The 24,822-nt window shown below is 38.6% G+C and overlaps 1 protein-coding gene and 1 long non-coding RNA gene across 2 annotated transcripts in view; both read right to left on the bottom strand.

The window, feature by feature from the left end:
• Positions 1-1,178: 1,178 nt before the first annotated feature.
• On the bottom strand, positions 1,179-15,101 carry LOC121862748. The gene is made up of 3 exons (XR_006088278.1): positions 14,481-15,101; positions 14,069-14,143; positions 1,179-1,357 (listed from the first exon to the last, which is right to left on the bottom strand). It is a non-coding gene; the product is annotated as an uncharacterized LOC121862748 (long non-coding RNA).
• A 1,525-nt stretch (positions 15,102-16,626) lies between these two features.
• The window catches only part of LOC121862753, a 46,777-nt gene continuing 38,581 nt past the window's right edge, over positions 16,627-24,822 (bottom strand). The window contains 2 exon segments of the mRNA XM_042361076.1: positions 16,627-23,337; positions 23,661-23,824. Of these exon segments, the coding sequence (XP_042217010.1) occupies positions 22,428-23,337; positions 23,661-23,824 (1,074 nt within the window). The 3' untranslated portion in view covers positions 16,627-22,427.

A 24,822-nucleotide genomic window follows, 5' to 3' on the forward strand; every position in this document is an offset into this window, starting at 1 on the left:
ATAGATGACTCTCTTCATGGTTGGGTTCAGGCAAAGTAAAGCTTGACCCTAAGATGTGGAAGAAACAAAGGAAATAAATTCAGTACAGATTTAGTAGTGCAAATCCTTCCCTCACTCATATAAAACTTCAGTCTAACCTAAGGTCCTTCCTCACTCTTCTGCTTCAGTACAGTCAAGTTTCTCCCACTTATACATTACATAAGTAGTTTTAATTCCTATCACCAGTCTTCCCTCCTTCACTACAATACAGGGAGCCCCCAAGTTTGCAGTCCTCTTTTATTCCAGACGGCACCCTGGCTGTACCCAAGAATGTCTGTGGGTGGTTTTAAAGTTGCTGTCATTTTTGCAGCTGGGACAGGGAGCCATTTGATCTAGAGACAGTAATTTCCTTTACCTTTACTTGCATTGTAAATATGTGTAGACACACAACACACAAACAAATAAATAATAATTAGAAAATCATCTCACAAATATTAAGAAGCAAGTGTATTAAAAAAGTGACAGTCTACCCTCAAGTCAGGGCTCTAATACTTTATTCATAAAGCACAGACTTTAGGTTACTCACATTTGTAATCATTTTATTTTATTTTATTTTTTATTGTGAGAGTATTTTACCATTATTATTATTTATTTGTGTGTGTGTGTCTACATACACATACGAATATACAATACAGGTAAAAGAAATAATTGTCCTAAGGGCAAACACATCAAGGGAATACAGTATACATTTCTTTGTATGCAAGTAAATATGTATCCCCCCCCCTCCTCCCCCCTTATTTTGAGAACCAAACCCCAGTGAATTTAGGGGGCCCCTTGCACTCTTCAATCATATCTCCAACAGTCTTCCCTATCATTAACTTTATTAAACATAGCATAAACTGTACAACTAGCCTTCCCTCTCACTCAACTGACCATAACAGCATACAGCTCACAGGCAGGGAAAGTTGATAATCTTGACCTACCCCTGGCTCTCTTCCTTTCCACATTTAGACTTGTGCATCTCTTGACCTAACTGGTTTCCACCCTCCGCTCCATATACCTACACCATATCTACCCATCTCTATGCAAAACTTTGTCAATATCCATCCACCTTCTTAGCTCTGAACAGGGCCTACTGTACTGTCTTACACCCTGGTTATGGCCTTGAGTACAGATATGTTCAATTAAGAGTTTAGCTATTAGTCACAATGGACTTCCCATACAGCAGCAGGTGAAGTTTGTGTCCATCTCAGGTTAACTTCAGTTGGCTGGTTATGTTGATGATGCCACTTGGTGATGGTAGTAAAGTATTCTTCCCAGTGTCTACAGTGTCATACCTTCTGGTCCACTGCCTCAGGAAGATGGTACATCATGTCACCTACAAATGGGGATTCTTTCTTCAGTAATGTTAAGAAACAATGGTAAAATAACCTAGTCATAATTTTGTCTCTTCAAATGTTAATACTATACCATGAAAAATTAATTTATTTACCATATTACAGGGTGTCTACTGGCCAGACAAAACAAAATTCCTTGGATTTTCCAGGTGTAAATTTGAAAAATTCCAGGTACAATAATTCAGTATTTATTATGACAATAACAAAATTAAAGGTTTTCAATAATATGTATATACTGTTGGGAAATATTTAAAGAAAATATAAATTATATTAATCAAGAAATTGAAGATCCTTTCATGACCCATCCTAAGCCTAGTGATGAACATCGGCAAAGACCTTAACACACCCCCCCCCTCCATATTTTTCTCCTCGGATTTGTGAGATTCACGTGGGTCGAATTAGACATTCCAAAAAAGCTGGAAAACTGGCAAAAACCAAAAAATCACACTCCTGATCAACCTACAGGATGATTCATGATTAATATGTGGAATAATCCACTTAAATAAAGTCACTTAGTTATAAGAACAATTCAACCAACAATACTCATTACAGAATTATTATGAATAACCTGTAATATTTAGTTATTTGAAATATGATACTGTAGGTACACAAACAAGTCAGTTATTGGAGTGGTCTATTACTGAAATTTGTTCCCAAAAGTTTAATTATTTACCTATTATAAAGTACATCATTAATTTATGGTAAGATTGATGTCAAAATAACAATAATTTGAAGTTAACGGAATTCACATAAAATTCAAAGTTCATTTGTAAAATTCCCAGCCCTTTCCAGGTTTTCCAGACCCTGGGACAAACTTACCGGTACTAAAAACCTTAGACTGATAAAAATGAAGATACAGGTATTGTAAATTTTGAAGAAAATGTATATAAAGGTGATTTAAGAAGACTTTTAATAGTGTACCACATCATAGGTTATTATACAAATTAAACAAAATTAGAATTAACGATAATGCATTAAGACAGATCGAAGGATTCTTAACTGTTAGAATACAATGTGCAACAGTAAATAGAGCTAAATCTGTGGGTGAAAGTAACAAGTGGAGTTCCACAAGGATCAGTCCATGGAACAGTTTTACTTTTTATATTTGTCAATGATTTGCCAAATAACATCCAATCAGTTTGCAAAATGGTTCCGACGACACAAAAATCTACGATATGGCAGAGGAAGTGGCAACACATACTTTGGTTGGTTAAGTTAGGTACTACTCAGAAGAAAGAGAGACCCTCATTTTCGATTACTAAGTGTTATTTAAGCATTTCCGACTTACGACCTGGATGTCGGTCCCTAACCCCGTCGTAAGTCGGGGAGCAGCTGTATATTACAATGATATTCTATTAATACTGTGCTCGATATAATACATTCACGGAAATATAATATTTTTGCTGAAATGACGTACGTATTACAGTGGAAAGTGGGATAAAATCACGACGAAAACAATCGACTTCCGCTTTCTTTCGTTGTTCAGAAGAAGTTACCGTAATCGCTTTTCGAATGGTTTTCAGTTAAAAAAAACTGTTGTATTACAATAATATTCCCTCCTAATTGACTTGAATAAATACTTGAATGAAAATATACAATATTTTTGCTGAAACTACCCGTGTTTCAGTGTAAAGTGTCGTAATAATGGTAAACAATTTGCCTTCGGCGCTTGGTGTTTCCGGCACGGCGACCCTCAGTTTAAAGGACATTAGAGTGTTTTTAGTGAAGGTTTTGCTGTTCCATTACCCTCAAAAACTTGGGTCGACCTATAAATGAGGCATATCATAAATTAATGATTTCTTGGTCAAAAAATCAGGGTCGACCTATAAACGAGGTAGAATTATAGACGAGTATATACGGTATATACAATACAGGTAAAAGAAATAATTGTCCTAAGGGCAAACACATAAAGGGAATACAGTATACATTTCTTTGTACGCAAGTAAAAATATATCCCCCCCTCCACCCCCATTTTGAGAACCCGACCCCCGCGAATTTGGGGGGTCCCCCCTGTGCTCTTCAATCATATCTCCAGTAGTCTTCCCTATCATTAACTTTATTAGACATAGCATATACCGCTAAGTTAGGTACTACTAGGTTCTAATAAAAGCAAGATTGAGCCGATAAGTAATTTAGCCAATTACTGATTAATCGGTGGTCAATAATCGACCGATTATAAAGAATTTTAAATCGGATTTATCAATGAAATTATTGGTAACACAGAGTTAAAGACATCACCCTAATGTAATTTTTTACTAACTTTTGCTGCCCACCTGCCATCTCCTATATGGGGAGCAAATGGTTTTAGTTATTTTCCACCTTATAAAGTCTAGTTTGTGTCGTGACATCTTGTTATGTACATACTGGTTGTAATTTGTTGCAAATTCCCATTTCTCTTGTTCTTTGTGGTCAATGTAGATGCTAATATAAAAGGTAGAGTGAATATAATGTACCTAACATCTGAAGCACTATCTTTCCTTCTCAGTAACAGTCTGTTTGGGACCTCAGTGTTTAAATATAATTACAGTTTGTATTTACTTTAAATACCACTTTTTTTTTTAATTCTAATAAAAAATACGTAGGTGTTGGTTGTATTTGTTTGTTTTTAAAGTAGCACAAAAACATATCCCGAGCTTGCCTCAACATACACATGCAAGAAAACATGACACACCTACACCATAGGAGGCACTACGCATTAAAAGGGGTGAAGCGCCAAATTCAAAAACCTGAGAAAAATAAATTTAAAGTTTTTTGAAGTTCAAACAACCATAAAATTTGTGTTTTTTAAGCTTGAGGGTTAATTTTTTTATGGTGCAGCTCAATCCCTCTCCCAGCAAACTGTGAAAACTGGAAGTTAATACTGTACTGTGAATAGTTATTATTTTATCGCGAGTTGAATGAGAACAACTACCCGTGATGTACAGTTGTTTAATCTTCACACCCAGAATAATCGCATCTTTCTGCCAAATGTTCTTATTATTGTGGACTAATACTGTAAAACAAGTTAATGGTCACCAAAAACAGCACTTGTCTGACCCCCCCCCATAGACCCACCCCAAAAAATGAAATAATAATAATAAACTCATTTGTCTACAAGTATTTATCTTTCCGTCCCTATTATTAGTCAAAGATTAATAATATTGTTAAGTATAATAGTGAGTAATAATAAGAAACCACTACGCCCATCTCCCCCCCCCATGTAATTAACATATGAATATAAAGGCGGAGAAAGTTTGCATAATCTTTGGTAAAAACAATATTATGATAATAGTATTACAATCTTACTTTGTTTAGTTCCTTCGTTTTATTATCCATGAAGATCGTAGTAACTTGAAGTTACGTAAATCCTGAGGAGTGCGTATAGCTTCAATGGCCTCATCATAATCAATCGGGTACAGTTTCATTATAACACTGAGTTATGGGCTCACTTTCACTAGCATTCGTTGGGTCAGGCTCACTTTCATCACTATCAAGGTCTGTCTCATCACTGTCCACTTCTACCTCCTCACACACAGTCTGATGTTCTTGTTGTGATACATTAGTGTCACTGTTTATGTTATCATTAGTCTCACTGTCATCATTTTCATCTTCACTTTCATCGTCATTATTGCCGTCAGTGCATGTCACGTAACTGTACCGGAACAGTCTGCAATAAGGTCTTGTGATGCATAACAGTCACTTTTGTATTATGAGTACTATACCAAAATCACTATCACCAAGCATTCCTGGGGTGTCAACGTGAGCACTGTCGTCACTAAACACACGCTCAGGAACCCACAACAGAAGGCCGAAAAGTTATAAAAAATAGTAGTAGAAAGTAAACTGAACCTCCTTATGCTATACAATGCACCAAAACAAACAAGGAGGCAGCATCCGGGAGTGCAGATTGGCCGAGGAGTTGTGACGTAGAAAGGGGAAATTGTGATTGGCTGCCTCAGGGGGTATGGTCCAAGGGAGGCGCATTGTCATTGGCTCGCGCTATGAATGGGATGTTGCCACCTTCTTTGACTGAGCGCACAGCCAGATACGTAGCTCCAGGCCAAAACACACCTTATTTTTGAAGGACTTTCTACCATACTTATATTCCAGCTCGAGGGTTACATCCAACATGTAGAGGAAGGGTCAAAATAGCGATATCCACCAAAAAACGCATTTTGACCGGGGTGTTGCTTCACCCCCTTCTAATGCTGAGCGCCTCATATGATCATCAGCCATAGCCGAAAATCTTCAATTTCTTGGGCCTATGTAGACTTGTAGATTGGGTGTTGTTGTGCTGTATTATAAAAGTTGAAATATTTCACATTTCTTGGTTGCGATAAAAGGCAATTTTATGTTTCACTTAGAGCTGCAGCAATATTTATGTTAAACACTATAAATTAAATTTAAAGTTGAATTTTATGTTACTGTTGTTGAATAATCATGATTAATTCTTCGTTTGTTATTAATGGGGTAACAAAATATTTCTGGTCCAAGTCAGGTAGACCAGCCATACAATGTCAGCAAAGGGCTCAAAAGTAAGAGAGTTTTCTGTTCATGTCTTCTATGGCATTTCAGTCACAAATGAATAATAACCGAGAAATAAGGTAAGATAAACAGTAAAATTGCTGCATTTTAGGTATGAAAGAGGAGGGGGGGGTTCTGAATATATGGTTAATATATGTTAGGTCAATTGGGAATCCACCACATACAGCAGACTATGTGGCTAAACAGTTCAGCATCTATACAAACAATGCAAGTACTGTACAGTTCAGCCTGTACAAAGTGTTGAACACTTGGCAATATCTGGCATCTACTTGTGAGTTATACATATATGACTGGGATATACTAATAACACTACTTGTCATCACATATTAGGCCTGAACCACAAAATGGGATAAAACTCTCTTTAATATCTAAGATCTTCGGGCACTTACATGCCAAATACTGTCAAGTACGGTACCTGGATAGAGCTTTTTGTGGTGAAAATAAAAATAAGATGAGGGTTTGTTTGCCAGAGCTGGGGGATATATACTCGTCTATAAATCTACCTCGTTTATAGGTCGACCCTGATTTTTTGACCAAGAAATCATTAATTTACGATATGCCTCATTTATAGGTCGACCCAAGTTTTTGAGGGTAATGGAACAGCAAAACCTTCACTAAAAACTGAGGGTCGCCGTGCCTGAAACACCGAGCGCCGAAGGCAAATTGTTTACCATTATTACGACACTTTACACTGAAACACGGGTAGTTTCAGCAAAATATTGTACATTTCCATTCAAGTGTTTATTCAAGTCAATTAGGAGGGAATATTATTGTAATACAACATTTTTTTTAAACTGAAAACCATTCGAAAAGCGATTACGGTAACATCTTTTGAACGAAAGAAGGCGAAAGTCGATTTTTTTCATCATGATTTTATCCCACTTTCCACTGTAATACGTACGTCATTTCAGCAAAAATATTACATTTCCGTGAATGTATTATATCGAGCACAGTATGAATAGAATATCATTGTTATAAAACAGTATTTTAACTGAAAACTATTAAAATAACGAGTAAAATCTCTTGAACATCGGAAGGCTAGTTAAAGTCTTTTGTTTTCGTCATGTATTTTATCCTATTTTACATTGAAATACATCACGTTTCAGCAAAACTACTATTTATTTCCGAGAATATATTCATTCAGGCACAGTTAAGATAAAATATACATGTGATGTAACAGTTTTTTAACTGAAAATGATTCGAAAAACACGTGTAACGTCTAGCTGAAACTCGGCAGCTGGTGGTGCGTCTTGCATCGTTGTAAACAATACGAGGTTGAGGTGGATTACCGGGTATTATACTAAGTGTGAAATATAGAAAAGGTTTTTATTACCGGTATTTTTTGTAGATCAATGAGTACTGTACTGTGATACCGTATATGATATGATAAGTTAGCCTGTGCTAAGAACTTCAACATAGACTACTGAAAGCACGTTGTAAGGTAATTTAGCCTATTGTAAGTTGGTGAGCTTCATCTGCTGAAGGCACTGCACAATTTTTTATTACTAATTGGTACATATTTTACATTTCCATTGTTTACTGGCAGTAAATGGTAAATATTTTTCATGTCTGAAGCTAAAAGTTGCTCCTCGCCCATCCCATCATGCACGGATTCAACCTAACAAAACTATTACTCATGTAGAGGTCGACCCCCAATTTTTTGCTTAAAAATTTGGTCTTAAAAACTCGAACTACACAAGAGTATATACGGTAGTTGACAGGATGGACAATATCTTGTCTGGTAATGGGAACAAACCCATTATCTGCCTCAGTGCAGGAGGTAATGCTATTGGCCAGTGTAGGAGTGAGGAGCTCCTTGATAAGTTCAAGACAGCTATAGAACGTATTAGGTTGAAGGGAGGGATCCCTATCATATGTGGTGTCCTGCCTAGAAGGAGAGTTGACAATGAATGGTTGTCATGGGCAGTTGGTGTCAACGGCCGTATTGACAGATATTGCAAGTCAATATCAGTTCCATTCATTGACAACTTGGGACAACTTTTAAGGCAGAAGGGACCTTTATGCTAGGGTGGGGTGGCAACCCTGGCTGGCTCTCTCGAGAGAGCAGTTCAAAAGATGTCGAAATCTTTAAACTGCTAGGGGAACATATGGACACAGAGGTGGAGGAGACTGCAGTGGGAGAGGGTAAACAAAGTGAAAGGTTACAGGGAAATAGTGCTAGGAATGATGACATATAAGTTAGGCAGGGAGTTAAAACTTAAACGCGTCCAAGAGAGGACTCGGATCACGACTAAATTAAATATCTACTGAGCAAACAGTAGGAATATAGTAGGAATATGAGAAACAAAATGGATGAAATCAGGGAGTTGGTATGTACCGAAAAAATCAATATAACAACATTCACCGAAACATGGATAAACTTAGAATCACGTGTTACCTGTCGAATACCAAATTGCAGGTTACAAATTATTCCATGCCGATAGGTAGATTAGGAAAGGAGACAGAGTAGCAATCTATGTCAGGGATAATCTGAAGTGTGAAATAAATAAGGAAATAAAAACTGAACTGAATACAGAAACAATTTGGATAGAATTAGTCGATGGTCGGGAAAAATTAAAAGCCGGAGTAATATATAGACCTAATCTAGACAGAGTTAATGAGAGACTTATTTGGGATGAAATGCGCAGGGCATCCAGACATAGCAAAGTCTGTATAGTAGGCGACTTTAACCTTGGCCAAATAGATTGGACTGACCTTACAGGTAACTCAGAATCAGAGGATTTTCTCGAGACGATCCAGGACTGTTTTCTAAGTCAACATATATAGCCAAACCCACCCGGGGTAATAATATACTCGATTTAGTTCTATCTAACAGAGAAAATCTCATTAGTAATGTCAAGGTAGGGAATGAACTTGACAACAGCAATCACAAAGAAATACGATTTCATGGCAGTCGCAAGAAAAATTCCATTAAAGTCCCAGATTTCAGAAGGGCAAACTTTGATGGGTTGAAAAGACAGCTGAGAGAAGGTATCACGTTTGGGGATGGATTACATGGCCTCACACAATGTACCCACAGAGGGAGACCTCACTTTACCTGGAGACCTGACAATGATAACCTTCCAAAATATGACGGTTGAGGATGACCTGATCACCAGATCTGAGGTTGATGAGTTCCACAACAATTTAAATAATGAGTTATTTGATGCACAAAGGCAGAACATACCACGCAGAAAACTCATTTCAAACAACAATTACCCGAAATGGATAATTATTTAAAGAATATTATTGGACAAAGGAAGGCTATAGGTAGGAGAATTAATTGTGGTGAAGTTTACCTCCGAGATTATTATAAAGTATTGGTCAGTAGGGTTAAGATTGAGAAACAAAAAGCAAAGAGGAATAATAAACTGAAGATAGCAAGGGAGGCAAAATCAAACTCCAAGGGATTCTATCAAATGTATCAAACTAAAACACGAGAAAAGATTGGGCCAATACAGTCAGATACCGGCGAGCTAACTGATAATGACGGAGAAATGAGCAATAATTTGAATAAATATTTTTCAACAGTTTTCATCACGGAAAATTTAAACGTGATACCCGAGACACCGACTATACAGAGATAGTGAAGAAAATAGTGACTAGTAATGATGTTAGTAAGCAAATAGACAAACTAAAGCCTAATAAGTCACCAGGTTCCAATGAGATACAGTATTTGCCCGAGTATTAAAGGAATGTAAGGAAGAGCTTAGTATGCCCTTAGCAAAGTTGATTAACATGTCCTTAAAAATGGGTGTAGTACCAGAATCCTGGAGGATAGCAAATGTAATAACGATTTTCAAGAAGGGAGATAGATCACTATCCTCTAACTACCATCCAATCGGTCTAACATCAATTGTAGGCAAATTACTGGAAGCAATCATTTCAAACTATTCAAAATCACCTGGAGAAGCACAAGTTGATCAATGATTCCCAACATGGCTCGTATTAGTCTGTCAGTAATATTATATAAATATGAGCTAAGGACATACACTCATTATATACCTTTTATCACCCAGACTATACAGCTACATAAACATTTGTTCTGCCACACCTTCTCGGGTGTACAGCCCTCAACCCTCAGTGTGTGGGTAGACTGTTTAGTTAATGACTGCGTTGAAGTGTGGTTTATCTCTAGTCACCAGACTCAAGAGAGTACAGCCCAGTTCTCACCAGTTCACAGCCCGGCACGATGCCTTAAAGTCGTGTCGAGAAGACCAGCTCTCCGGGCTGTGCTTCTCTCTAAATATATCAGCTAATTACAAGCTAATAGCTAATGCTCATTAGTCTGTCAATACCAAATAATTGTACAGACATGACTTCCCAATATAACTAGAAAACACCACGTGTGTTTACATTAAACCAAGGAACAACGAGTGAAGATAACATTACCTGTGTGTCTTGTTGAACTTACAAGATAAGATAATTACAAGTACGTATAACCCAGGACAGCTGTGACGGTATCAACCAATCTACGATTGTATCAAAGGTAACATGTTGTGAGATTACCTGATATCTCACTCAGCTGCATCAAAGAAGATATTAAAAAATGGATTAGGGCATGGTTATAGGACAGGAAACAGCGAGTGAGCATTAACGGCACTAAATCCGATTGGAGCAACGTCACAAGTGGAGTACGGTACCCCAAGGCTCAGCACTTGGACCATTATTATTTATTATATATATATATATATATATATATATATATATATATATATATATATATATATATATATATATATATATATATATATATATATATATATATATATATATATATATATATATATATATATATATATATATATATATATATATATATATATATATATATATAAATGACATAGATATCGGCGTAGACAGCAACATAAGTAAATTTGCTGATGACACTAAAATAGGGTGTGTACTGTAATTAAATCTGACGAGGACTCCACAAAACTACAGGAAGATCTAAAAAAAAAATTTGAATGGTCTGAAAAATGGCAGATGAAATTAAATGTGGGCAAATGTAAAGTACTTAGTCTAGGAGATGTAAACAGGGAAGCCAGATACCAGATGAACAACGATGTTAATGAGAATTCCGACTGTGAGAATAAATTAGGAGTAATGATAAATAGGAATCTTGAGCCAAGTAAACAATGTGTATTTGCTCAAAACAAGGCTAATTAAGTACAGTACTTGGATTAATACAAAGGAGTGTTAGCTACAAGACTAGCGAGGTAATCCTAAAACTACATCTTGCGCTTGTGAGACCTCACTTGGATTACGGAGTTCAATTCTGGTAACCGTATTACAGAATGGATGTAGAAACCTTTTAAAGAATTTGGTATTTTTGCGTTTACACACCGCACATTCCTACCACTAATCTATTATCATATTCGAATAAGACGTCTAATTATTAGAAAATTTTCATCTATTACATTACCGGCGGAAATGTATAATAACAGAGAGAGCGTATCCAAAATTTTCTTTATTTTCATTCCTTAATCTTGTGCCATTATCACCTGCCTCACCTCCAACACTGTGTCTCCTGCCTTCTCCTTCATAAATCATCACGTGCATGCATGCGTTCCCATACACGTCACGCGACCAATCAAAAGCGTTTTTTTTGCAACCAATTAAAATGATTTGTGGTTTAATTCGAGGTATTTTTGGCCCAATCAAAATCGATTTTTATTTTGGGTCTCTCATATTTCCAAATTCAAGTTCAGTTCCGACCAAGGAAGTCCGTGATGGGTGTCACTTAAATTATATGGAGCCGATTGCGAGTTTTTGGAAAAAAAAACCGAAGAAACTGTAGCATTTTCTCGATCGCATGGTGTTCTTCCAACCTCAGTAAAGTGTACTAAGAGCAAGACTGAATGTAAATATCACAAAGACCAACATATGTGGCGTTGTGTAAAAATCTCAGAATCCAACGACGATTAAGAACCAGGCCATTAAGTTAAGAAATGGGTGATTCCATCATTTGGTGAGTCAGTTAAGTTAGGTTAGGTTTTTGTTTTTCTAGTGTTTCTTGGTGTATTTTTTTTCCACTTAGCCATTAATTTTTTTCGGAAAACGTCCAACGAAAAAAATCTATAAAAAAAAAAAAAACGGTAATTTCCGCCATAAATGAAGGTCATATTCGGTCTAAACACACACAAATACACTAGAAAAATAAAATTTTGACTTTCTAACAGTGCGGTGTGACAGTGCAAATTTACCAAGAATTCAGAGGAGAATAACAAGACTAATCCCGGGCATTAGGAACCTTGAGTATAGAGACAGGTTAAAGCATCTTAATTTGCACTCCCTCGAGAGACGTAGAGTGAGGGGTGATATGATCGAGGTGTATAAATGGAAGTCAGGGCTGAACAAAGATGATATAACAAAGGTACTCAAACTATCAACCAGGAACGAACTCATGACAATGGTTTTAAATTCGGGTAAATTTGCACTTCCACCTCACCATCTGTTAAAAAGTCAAAAATATATTTTTCTAGTGTACTTGAGTGTGTTTAGACCGAATATGACCTTAATTTCCGTCGGAAATTGACGGTTTCTTTATCAATTTTTTTTTCGTGGGACGTTTTTCGAATAAAAATAATGGATAAGCGAATAAAAAATACACCAAGAAACACTAGAAAAACAAAAACCAAACATAACCTAACTGACTCTCACCATATGATGGATTCACCTATTTCTTACCTTATTGGCCTGGTTCTTGTTCGTCTTGGATTCTGAGATTCTTACACAACGCCACATATGTTGGTCTTTGCAATATTTACATTGACTTGCTCTTAGTACACTTTATTGAGGTTGGAAGAACACCATGCGATCGAAAAAATGCTACAGTTTCTTCCTTTTTTTCCCAAAAACTTGCAATCAGCTCCATATAATAGAAGTGACACCCATCGCAGACTTCCATGGTCGGAACTGAACTTGAATTTCGAAATATGAGACCCAAAATAAAAATCGATTTTGATTGGGCCAAAAATACCGCAAATTAAACCCAAAATCATTTTAATTGGTTGCAAAAACGCTTTTGATTGGTCGCGTGAAGTGTATGGGAACGCATGCGCGTGATGATTTATGAAGGAGACAAGCAGTGTGAGAGGTGAGGTTGGCGATAAATGGCGGAGATTAATGGAAGAAAATCGAGAAAATTTTGGATTTGCTTTCTCCGTTATTACACATTTGAGACGGTTATGTAATAGATGAAAATGATCTTATAATTAAACGTCTTATTAAAATATGATCATAGATTAGTGGTAGGAACGTGGAATGTTTAAACGCAATAATACCTAAATTAGACAAATTTAAATTTAGGCACAAAATAGGTAAACATTGGTTTGGAAATAGAGTAGTGGACGAGTGGAACAAGTTACCAAACATCATCATTAACTAGAATACGCTGGATAGCTTCAAACATACAGTAGGTTGGATGGATATTATGAGCAATGGGGTTGGGTGTAAACGGGACTGCCAAGTATGGGCAGTAGGCAGCTACCAAACAGGGAGGTACTACTGCATGGGAAGCTTAATGGTAGACCCTGTTGTCATATGTGACCAAGTCCCAGGTTGCTTATCTGACTTTCTACCTCATTTACACACACAAATGCACAGGGTTTCAATTGTTTCTCTTACTTTGACAACACAACATACATATACAGTAATGTTTCTCACTATTGATTTTTCTTCTTTATGGTTCTTTAATATTATTATTATTATTATTATTATTATTATTAGTGTTATTACTATCATTATAATTTTATTATTTTATTTTGATTTTTTGTATTTATTATAAATTTTATTTACTATGAATTATTATTATTATTACATTTTCTCCCCCTATAGGGCCCTGCTGTGGGTCAGTGACCTGTGTGGGCTATTAATCCCCGTACAAAACAACAACAAAATGGACAAATAGGCTCTACTAGCCTATAAAAATAGCCACCATATCCTAACTACGTTAAAAATCAAACCAATTCTTTAAACCTCTGTGTATTTTGTGGGGTTATAAATATTGAGGTAATTAAATGGTTCGTAGCGAAGCATTTAAATCACCTCACCATAAACAATGTCGTGTTTACGATATATCAGCCCAAAATATTAGTTAAATAATAAGTAGGGTGAATCATTGTCAAATATATGGTGTAATATCATCTATAAAGTACAGTACATACCGACTTATTTCCCGTCCACACAAATGGCCGCGACTTCCTCATCCAGCGGCCGCCATCTTGGATGTGTTCGAGTTCCTGCGTCAAGTCACCAAACTTTTTATATTAATCTTAAATTATTTACGAATGATTTGTATTTTGTATTTTAAATATATGTGTAAATAATACCAATTGAAATATTAATCTATACCATAACGGTATATTACATTAATTATTAATACGCTCCTTTGAAGGAATGTCAACTGTTCGTACACCTCAAATCACTCACTTGTCATCCTCGTTTAAATGATTGATAATTGCATATTTATTGAGTAAAATCATCATATAACTTTACAGTTAATTTGACATGTATGCAGAAATTAAAGATATACAGTTCAGTATGCATATAGACAACGCAGGTACACAGTATACATACCTAGACTGGCTGGAGGTAACGAGCTGTTCACTGTTGCGCCTCACTCCTTGGCCCGGGTCAATGTGAGACCTTAAGGTTTTATCCAGAAATGGCATTGGATAATGAAGGACAAACTCAACAGGAACAAATGAGGATTAAAAATGAATGGGCAAAGATGAAATACACATATAGTAATGTAGCTTCATTTAAAAGATTCAATTGTCACAGTTTGTAAAATTGAAGGTCAGCCTTCACAACTCCTGAGCCATAGACGGCAGTTACCATCCCATCCCAGACCCCTTTAGAAAATGACGTCTTTTAGTCCCTAATATAGGCCACCCAACCAACAAGTTGAGTGTCCTGGGCCATGAAGTGGCCTTAGGTCACTTGAGTGGCCATGTGGAGTCTGGACCGACAAGAGCCATTATCCCACCTGCCACCTCTGGAGGAGTCAGGGATGCGGCCCTAGGTGATGACGACCATCAAATCCTATGTTATGTCATCACTGCAATCCCTTAAAGCTTGTTTGGGCAAGTAATGACATCCCCCAAAACAAAACTGTCAGTCAATTACAAACAGCCGTCCTAATTCTAGGACATACAATATACCCCATTAAAGGAGCTGAAACACGCTGAGTTTAATATCATGATATAAGTGTGTAGAAAAAATTCAACCAATTTGGACAATTCCTTCTGGTGGTCACCCTCTTCTACACCTTTAATATATATATATATATATATATATATATATATATATATATATATATATATATATATATATATATATATATATACACGAACTGTCTCGTAAATTGGGTACGAGTTGACATGTTCTGTTGGGTACGAGTTGCAGCACCCTTCCCACACTGCTTCCTTCCCTCCTACACATCCGTACTGGCTACTCCTTCCTCCCTCTCTTGCTTCTAACTTCCCTTCCTCTTCCTATCTCCCTCACTACCTCCTCCCAACATCTACTAACTCTTCACTTCTCACGGAACAAAATACGATAACAATACACAACTCACAAATATCATCAAATGTTGCAAAAGAAGGTGACAGCCGTTGCAAGGAGAGAATTTGAGGTTAAAATAGACAAACGCACTGCTTTAAATGGACAGACACAAGACACGAGTTGACTTTGGTTGAAAGTGTTTATGTTTATCAGTGACAACGAGCCTAAAGTATTTATCAAACCTAAACTGTATATTAATTATCTAAAGCAATTAAATGTGGTTATATTATAGTTTGGGTTAATTATTGTTATTTTTAATTAGTTTAGTTTTTTTAAGTTTAGTTGTGGAAGGCGGTTTAGTGTCGTTGTGTGGTGGGTCCATGAATGGCCTTTCCTCTATAGCTCTACTCTCATCCCTCCACCTATCACCCCTCCCTCTATAGCTCTACTCTCATCCCTCCACCTATCACCCCTCCCTCCCTCACCCTCCACCTATCACCCCTCCCTCCCTCACCCTCCACCTATCACCCCTCCCTCCCTCACCCTCCACCTATCACCCTCCCTCCCTCCACTCACCCTCCCTCCACCCTCCACCCATCACCTCCCTCCCTCACCTCCACCTCACCTCCCTCCTCACCCTCCCTCCCTCACCTCCACCTATCACCCCTCCTCCCTCACCCTCCACCCACCCTCTCCCTCCCTCACCCTCCACCTCATCCCTCTCACCTCCCTCACCCTCCACCTCCCCTCACCTCTCACCCCTCCCTCCCCCACCTCCACCTATCACCCTCCTCCCTCACCTCCACCCACCCTCCCTCCCTCACCCTCCACACCCACCTCACCTCCCTCACCTCCACCTATCACCCCTCCCTCACCCTCCACCTATCACCCCTCCCTCCCTCACCTCCTGTACACTAGACAATAATAGCTGATATAGCACTTTATTTTAAGCTTTTACACAGTTATCAGCTTAATAACTGTTTGAGTGGACAGTCATTTCTCTTAGCTTAATAACTGATTATGGAGTCATTCCTCTCAGCTTAATAACCAGTTGAGTGGTCAGTCATTCCTCTCAGCTTAACTGGTTAAGTGGACAGTCATTCCTCTGTTACACACTGTTGACAAGTACTGTACAGACTCTTGAATGTACTCAAATTTACCTGAACATGTGGTGAACAGTGTTGGTCAGGTGTGGTCTGTAAGGAGTGTTCATATATCAGTTTTGAAGAGTTTTATTACTTCATACAAGTACAATGATGCCATTATGTGGAGATGAAACAATTACACATAGACAATCTTCATAAAAAACAATGACAAATTATAACATGGGTAGTAAGGATTGTTACTTAAACCTGGTGTATGTAGGCACATGTACACAGGTTAAATAGACACACATACACAGTGTAAGTAGGCACACACACACACAGTGTAAGTAGGCACATGTACACAGTGTAACTAGGTACACATACACAGTGTAAGTAGACACACATAAACAGTGCCTTAATGTTTGTGTTTACAGTCCCTCAACAAACTAACACACACTAAACACAAAAATTCAATGCATCAGTTTTAATCAACTGTGGTGACCTGGGAGAGGAAAAAATTAAGGCTGGTTGTGGTCCATGCTTAACATTCCTCCTTCAAGTGTCAGGATAATGTCTCCGAGGACACTGTGAAGAATATGGTTATGTGTAGACAATATTGGTGTACCGAGTATATGCATGTTGTTGATGTACAGTATAACACAAACATCAAGGTATTTCTGTAAACACTGTCCATATTTTTAGTAATTTTAGCATAATTATAAAAATAATTCCTCCAATTATACATAGTAAGCTGATACAGTGCAGCACTGTTCTGTATCAGGCCGAGTCTTTTTCTGTCTTTGGGTTGTACGTACAGTAACGACCCCCATCAGGTCAAAATGCCATTTTATATCAAATAATAGACTAGATAAGCCGTCCAAGCAAATGAGAAACACATACACACACCTATAATTGGTCCTTAACGAGTCGTACGGTGAAAGAAACGTTTACTGACGCCACGTGGACAAACGACTGAAGCACAAACGACACCAGCAACTTCCATGACTGACATCCAACGTTACCTCGAGCACATAAGGTAACACCGGTTCATTAGTCACTGCGTTTTTACCGTGTATTTATTGTACTCGACACAGGAAATTGGAGGGCAGACCATACTTTGTACATGAGCGCTGAGTCGTCTCCATCAGAAAATTTCGGCTGTCTGGCCCCTGGGAACAGATGCCTCTATATTCCAAGTACTGTGGGAGTCGACACAAAGAACGACACGGGTAGGTGGACTGTTCCCTCTAAACAGAATCCCTACAACAAAAGCATCGAACGCCCCCGTGCAGCATTCAGAACATCCCTCAGCATTTAGCGGGAGATTACACTGAGGTACATTTAAGCTGATAGAAAACTATACACTAATTCTTGTTCTGACTAATCCTGACTTTCAACATTTATGTAAAGCTTTAAAAAGTGTTGAATAATGTTAAGGTCAGAGAATTCCTCTTCCTCCTCCTCCTTGCCTCCACAGCTGAGAGCAGACAAAGGGTCACGGGGTCACATAACTACAGTACCATGACCTGTAATCGAGTAAGCCACCATGTGTGATCATACAAGGTTGACGATGTGTCTCATTATTTGTGTTTGTTGACATAAATAATTGTAACAGGCCTGAGTATTTCATGGCTAATGTGGCTGCTACTGCTATCTGTCTGGCCATAGTGTTCCTCACAACACCTAACCCTACATTGATAGTTAAGGATTTCCTACTACACTACTCCTCCTGATGTGTGTAAAAATGGAACACACGGACCATATGTGCAAAAATGGAACACAGGGATCATGAAGCACTCACCGATGATGGCCGATGTCCCTACAGCTAACTTCCACTGATGACGGCTGCCATCTCTACAGCTAACTTCCACTGATGATAGCTGCCGTCCCTACAGCTAACTTTCACCGATGATGGCCGACGTCCCTACACTTAACTTCCACTGATGATGGCCGCCGTCTCTACAGCTACCTTCCACCGATGATGGCTGCCATCTCTACAGCTAACTTCCACTGATGATGGCCGCTATTTAAGGGTTAATCCACAACAAGCACCGCACCCAACAGCCTGACTCAGCTGACACTCGCTACACCTAGACCCAGAAGTATATATATATCTTACTGTACACAAATACACAAAGTCCTTAAACCTACACCATTACCACCGTACTTGTTCCTTTGGTTGACACGCGGCCCAAACAACACTGACGGTAAAATGTTTGGCACAGAAGATATAAATTGTAAATATGAGATCAATTTGTTACTGCAATAAGGAATACATTTGGTTATATTAGCTAGGATTAGTTAGGTGTGTCTGTGTGTGTCTGAGTGAGAGAAAGACCAGAGAGACTGAGAGAAATAGACAGGCAGACAGACATGCAGAGAGAAAGAGTGATAGACAGAGAGAGATAATAAGACAGATGGACAAAGACAGAAAAACAGACACACACACAAATTTAAACACATCACATACCTCTTATTCATCAACTTTAATAATTAGACTAAATATGACCAACTTTGACACCACCAAAACTGACAAGAAAATTTTGGCATCAAATTTTATTCTCGTTTTCATCTTTGGAATCATACTTTGAGAGCCCCCCCACCCTAATTTTCATTACTGCTAAAATATTAAATGGTTTACATATTATACACACTAACCTAACCTAACCCAACCTAACCTAACCTAACCCAACCTAATGGTAATCTAACTTAAGCTGTCCCAACCTAACTTAATGTAATGCAATAGAATACCCTAACAGTGACCCAATACTAACCTAACCTAACAACAGGGAAAAACCATCCCTATGGATTTAAAGATTGTGACATAATATTCCTCAACAGCCCATCAAATGTAAACTAATCATAATAGTATCAGTAATTCAATCAACAATACAGCACAGGTTTTCCTATTTACTTCTTCATAACTATCTAAGTCATTATACTGTAGATACAATGAATAATTTCCAAATGAATGGGAAAATTTATATAATACAATGATGAATGAATAGCACACATGAATAATACCGAGGGGGTTATATGTTACAGGTCTTTCAGATCAAACTCACTCAATTACGTATCCTTACAGAGGTGTACGTTAAGTTTCAATATGAACACTATGACCCCTGGTGTCTCTAGGGTCGCCAGAATCCTTCATACATTGTGTCGTATTGTCTCACTCAATCGTACGTATATTTTTTTTGAGCACGTGTACATCGATTAATGAGAAATTTACCTTGAGACTTTTTATAATCAAACCAAACGTGAACATTGATAAATAAAAAAACATTCTGACGATCATTTTTCTTTAGGGAACGTGAACTTTTTTAGCTGTTATGTGGTCAAGCTAGCTAACCAGTGGGTAGAGTAGGGGATAAAAAAGTTTACTCCATTGGTTAAACGAGTCACAGAGAGTCTTCGAACTTGCTTACCCAGACTGTGGGAGCTTTGTGTGTGTTATTTAATCTCACTTGTGGTCGACGTTGTTTCATTTTCCGAGGGAGCGAACTTTTGACCTCGACTCTACATAGACGCATTTCCCTCACTCACTGCATTAAAATTAACAAGTAAAAAATAATATTTGACACATTAAATTTATCCTCAATACAAATTCAATTATGTACACATTTCTATACACATTAATATATATAATAAACATTAATATAAATTTCCTCTCTTTGGTTAACTTAAAATTTATATGATAATTCAAAAGAACTTAATATCCAACATGTTAATTACTCATTGGCTAAAAGAACATAATACTGAATATATTATTAACTTAAAAAAATTAACAGAATGAGACACCCTGTACACATATGGGTGACTTATGAGACACCCTGTACACATATGGGTGACTTATGAGACACCCAGTACACATATGGGTGACCTATGAGACACTCTGTACACATATGGGTGACTTATGAGACACCCTGTACACATATGGGTGACCGATGAGACACCCAGTACACATATGGGTGACCTATGAGACACCCTGTACACATATGGGTGACCTATGAGACACCCAGTACACATATGGGTGACCAATGAGACACCCAGTACACATATGGGTGACCTATGAGACACCCTGTACACATATGGGTGACCTATGAGACACCCAGTACACATATGGGTGACCAATGAGACACCCTGTACACATATGGGTGACCTATGAGACACCCTGTACACATATGGGTGACCTATGAGACACCCTGTACACATATGGGTGACCTATGCGACACCCTGTACACAGACGGGTGACCTATGAGACACCCTGTACACATATGGGTGACCTATGAGACACCCTGTACAGTGTTAAGCCATATTCTTGACTTCCGTTCACCAGCAACAGAAACTCACAACAAAAACACCATTTTCCGTTCCTCGCAGTTCACTTTCCGCGTCGAGAGTGACCCGAGGACTGTTTTAGGAAAGGGGTCCAATATATTCACTTACATACTTAAAAGTGAATCATTATATTTACTTTATGACAGCTTAATAGATCAATTACTTAATAGTGATTGTAAGTAAATTATCTGAATAAACCATAAGTAATAGTGTACTTAAAAGGGAGTTATTGATTCCCCTGTAAGTACTAACTGATGTTATGTACTTAAATGTGATTCACTTATTTATTTTTCTAAGCATAGACTTGAATATATCACATACAGTACTTGAGAATGATATTGGACTTTGATTCACCTGATGATCAGTGACACCTTTATGCTACCTGGGTAGGGTCGGGTTGAGTTAGGTAGGGTAGGGTCGGATTGGGTTAGGTTGGGTAGGTTAAGTCAAGTTAGGTTAGCATTAGTGTTGTTAATCTTAAGGTGAAATAAATGGGGGAGGGAGATAATATTGAGGTGTTTTCATACTAATATTATCATCACCAGCTAGAGTTAATGCCTCTGTGAATACACCAAGTCATTCTGGCAGCCATTATAAATGAACTATAAATAAAAACATTCCCTCAATGGACATACATTGAACTGCAACCAAAAAACAGGAAGATAAGAAATAGAAAATGATGAATGGAATGAGGTGACTAAAGACGAAGATGACTGATGTTAAACTATTTACAAAGTAGCGCAACAATATATAATTATAATATTTTCTTAAGTAGGTTCAGTTTGTAGTAGTGAGGATATGATATTACCCTTATTTGAGGTTGAACTGATGAGGACTGTTGGGAGGTGTGTGGTGGTGGTGTTTGTGGCATACTGGAGGAGGAACTGACTGTGTTCAAGTGATAAGTAGTACCTCCAACACCTGCAGTGAACCTTGAAGACCTGCAGTGAGCCTTGAACACCTGCAGTGACCCTCCAACACCACAGGCCTTGTCATAACATCTTGGCCTGGGATTCACATCTACCAGTAACAGTCATGTTTTTAAACCCCAATAATAAGATGTTTGGGCTGTGTTGATGTACATGGACAAATACATCTTCCTTTAAATAATATTCTGTGACTCTCCTTTACTACTGCTTTAAGAAATGTTGTTCGTCCATCACACTTCTCTAATAAAGTAATTTACACTAACCCAAATTCTATTAGATAATAAAATATATGATAACTTTGGCCCTTAATAAAGTAGATGTGTAGCTACAAGTAATACTGTGAGCCATACTGTACTGATATGTTGACTTATGATATTGATTAATTTACTGTACTATCTTAAGAAGTACTGCACAAACATGTATGTAAGATTATTATTCCTTACAGGACACAAGACCAGGGACGCTCACACTGACCCTTGGCCAAACATTCACCAGGTGTGGACGGGACTAAAGTTTCTCTCCTGTTGAGCAGCGAGGGCGGGAGTGGCCGCTCCAACACACTCCCGGGTTACTGTGTGAGACAGTTTGTGTCGGTGTTGTACTAGAGGGAACACCGAGTCTGGCACGGCGACGACAACGCTCCGGGTCCACGCCGACCGTCCTCACACGTTTGTGTTGTATTTAGACTCGTGCGTCAGACGGGAAAAACTTCCGGTGTTATACTTGGGGACGGCACCGGATGCCGCTCTCAGGCTCACCGACCGACCCACGGGCTGTCTCGCGAGCCCCGTGCCGTACATGTTGCCGGAGTCTCCGAGGTGACCGTAAATCTTTTGACCGGTCGTCCGACCGTAAATGTCCTGAAGCGAACTCTGGTGAATGGCACTTGATGGCACGGCACCCTGGGGGATGGGGGGAAGAGGGATCTGGGGTGCCTGGGGCAGCTTGAGGGACCCGCTGGACCCCGACGTGGTGCGGCCGTACACGCTCTGTGGACCGTGAGAACTAAGTCTTGGACTGGAGCGACCCGTGTGGCCGTAGATACTCTGGATGCCGTTGTGAGTCTTCTGGCCGTATATCGGCTGTCCGGGGGCGAATGTGACTGCTGGATGCTGAGGAACGGGAGAATTACTGGAACTGTTGCTGCCGCTGCTGACGTTGGCACTGCCACTGTGATAACCGCTGGAGTTTGTCGACTGACTGCTGTTAAAATTGTTCTGTGCCACGGCCATCAAGTCCTCATTCACGATCTTCTTCTTGGCGTCCAGTTGCTGTTGGTCGGTGAAGGACGTCAGGGGCCTCGTGCCGTAGATCGGGTCCACGGGCGGCTTGATCTCCTGGGTCAGATTGCGTTGCCTCCGGATCACCACGGTCGACTCGGCTGCCGGGTACAGGACGGAGCCCGGCACTGGCGAGACCGTCCCGGCAACATTCCCCGCAACACAGGTGTATCCGTAGGGGCTGCCGGGAGAGGAGCTCATCGGTGGACGCTGCATTGACATGGCCTTTGGTGGGGCCATTACGTGGCTGGAGTCTGGAGGCAGTTGTGTGAGGTCATCCACGCTGTTGGACCTGTGAGAGAGAGAGAGATGACTTATTGGTAGAAGATAGGTAGATAGATAAATAAATATATTAACAGGTAGACAGATAGAATGAAAGACAGACTGGCACACAAACATTTAGACACAGATAGATAAAGACTCAAAGACAGGTAGATATAGATACACAGAGAAAAAACAGATGCTTATATAACAGACAGAGACAGACAGACAGATGCTATTACTGTACACACACACAGAGATAAAAAGACAGATACAGACAGAAAGAAGAAAACTGATAAACACAGATATTTATAGAGAGACAAAGACACAGACAGACAGCTCTAGTTATCTCACCTATTTCTCATAATGTCCGTGGCCCCAGAGTGGACCCCAGACTCCTCGGAATTCTCTGGAGGGGTGTTAGAGGAGGAGGTGGACACAGAGTCGCTGCGTTGAGAGCGATCTTCGTGTACCATCCCTGAGTCGTTGCTCCGTGTGCTGCGTGGAGTCATGGGGCCCTGTAGTGTGGAGATAAACACGTGAATTGGGAGTCACCATCAGTTGTATATTAGCCTAACTTAACCTTACCTAAAAATACCCTGAATCTAACCTAACCAAACACTATTGTCTATTCATAAAGGTCTGATGAGATATGTGGTGTAAAAATATACATTTGCTTGGTATTGTATAAATATTGTGGATATAAGAATTTATTGTACTATAATAAATATATTTTGTATAAGAATTATTGTTTTTCATGTAGGTAGGCAATTTCTCTTCAGACACAGGTGACGTTGTTGTTGTGGCGGTTGTGGTAAAGTACGTTCTGGACAAGAAAATTTAATATTCCGTACATGTAGTTAGTTTTGCTATTTGGTATATACCTGTATATTGATTAATGTTTGGATATTCTTTGTAAGCAAGAGTCTTCAGAAATAGATATCGTAATTGTATGAAGCAAATTTATAGGATTAAAGTATTGTTTTCAGTGTATGTGGGCCATTTGTCCCTTGTGGTCGCTGGCTGGATGGACTGGAGAACCTTGTATTGTGCTCGTGTTCATTTGGAGGGTTATGATGTGAGTTTGAGTTAACATTATTTTTGATTGGATCATTATTCATTAACAGTATAGATTACATTAAAAATTATAAGGTTCTTGTTAAATATTTCTAGAGCTAATGTATATTTTATATTTGTGTTTTTATGATTTGTTTTATTGCATGTTGCTTCACAGGCTGAAACTTACTTCAACTAAATTGGTGTTACTGCCCAACAACTGTCATAATGTAATCTAACCTAACACACCACTAATCCTAACTGATCACTACCTTAAGCTAACACACCCCTTATACTAACTGACCACTACCTTAACCTAACACACCACTAATCCTAACTGATCACTACCTTAAGCTAACACACCCCTTATACTAACTGACCACTACCTTAACCTAACACACCCCTTATACTAACTGACCACTACCTTAACCTAACACACCCCTTATACTAACTGACCACT

The sequence above is a fragment of the Homarus americanus genome, unplaced genomic scaffold (genome assembly GCF_018991925.1).
Source record: "Homarus americanus isolate GMGI-L3 unplaced genomic scaffold, GMGI_Hamer_2.0 scaffold59514, whole genome shotgun sequence".
NCBI classification, from domain to species: Eukaryota; Metazoa; Arthropoda; class Malacostraca; order Decapoda; family Nephropidae; genus Homarus; species Homarus americanus.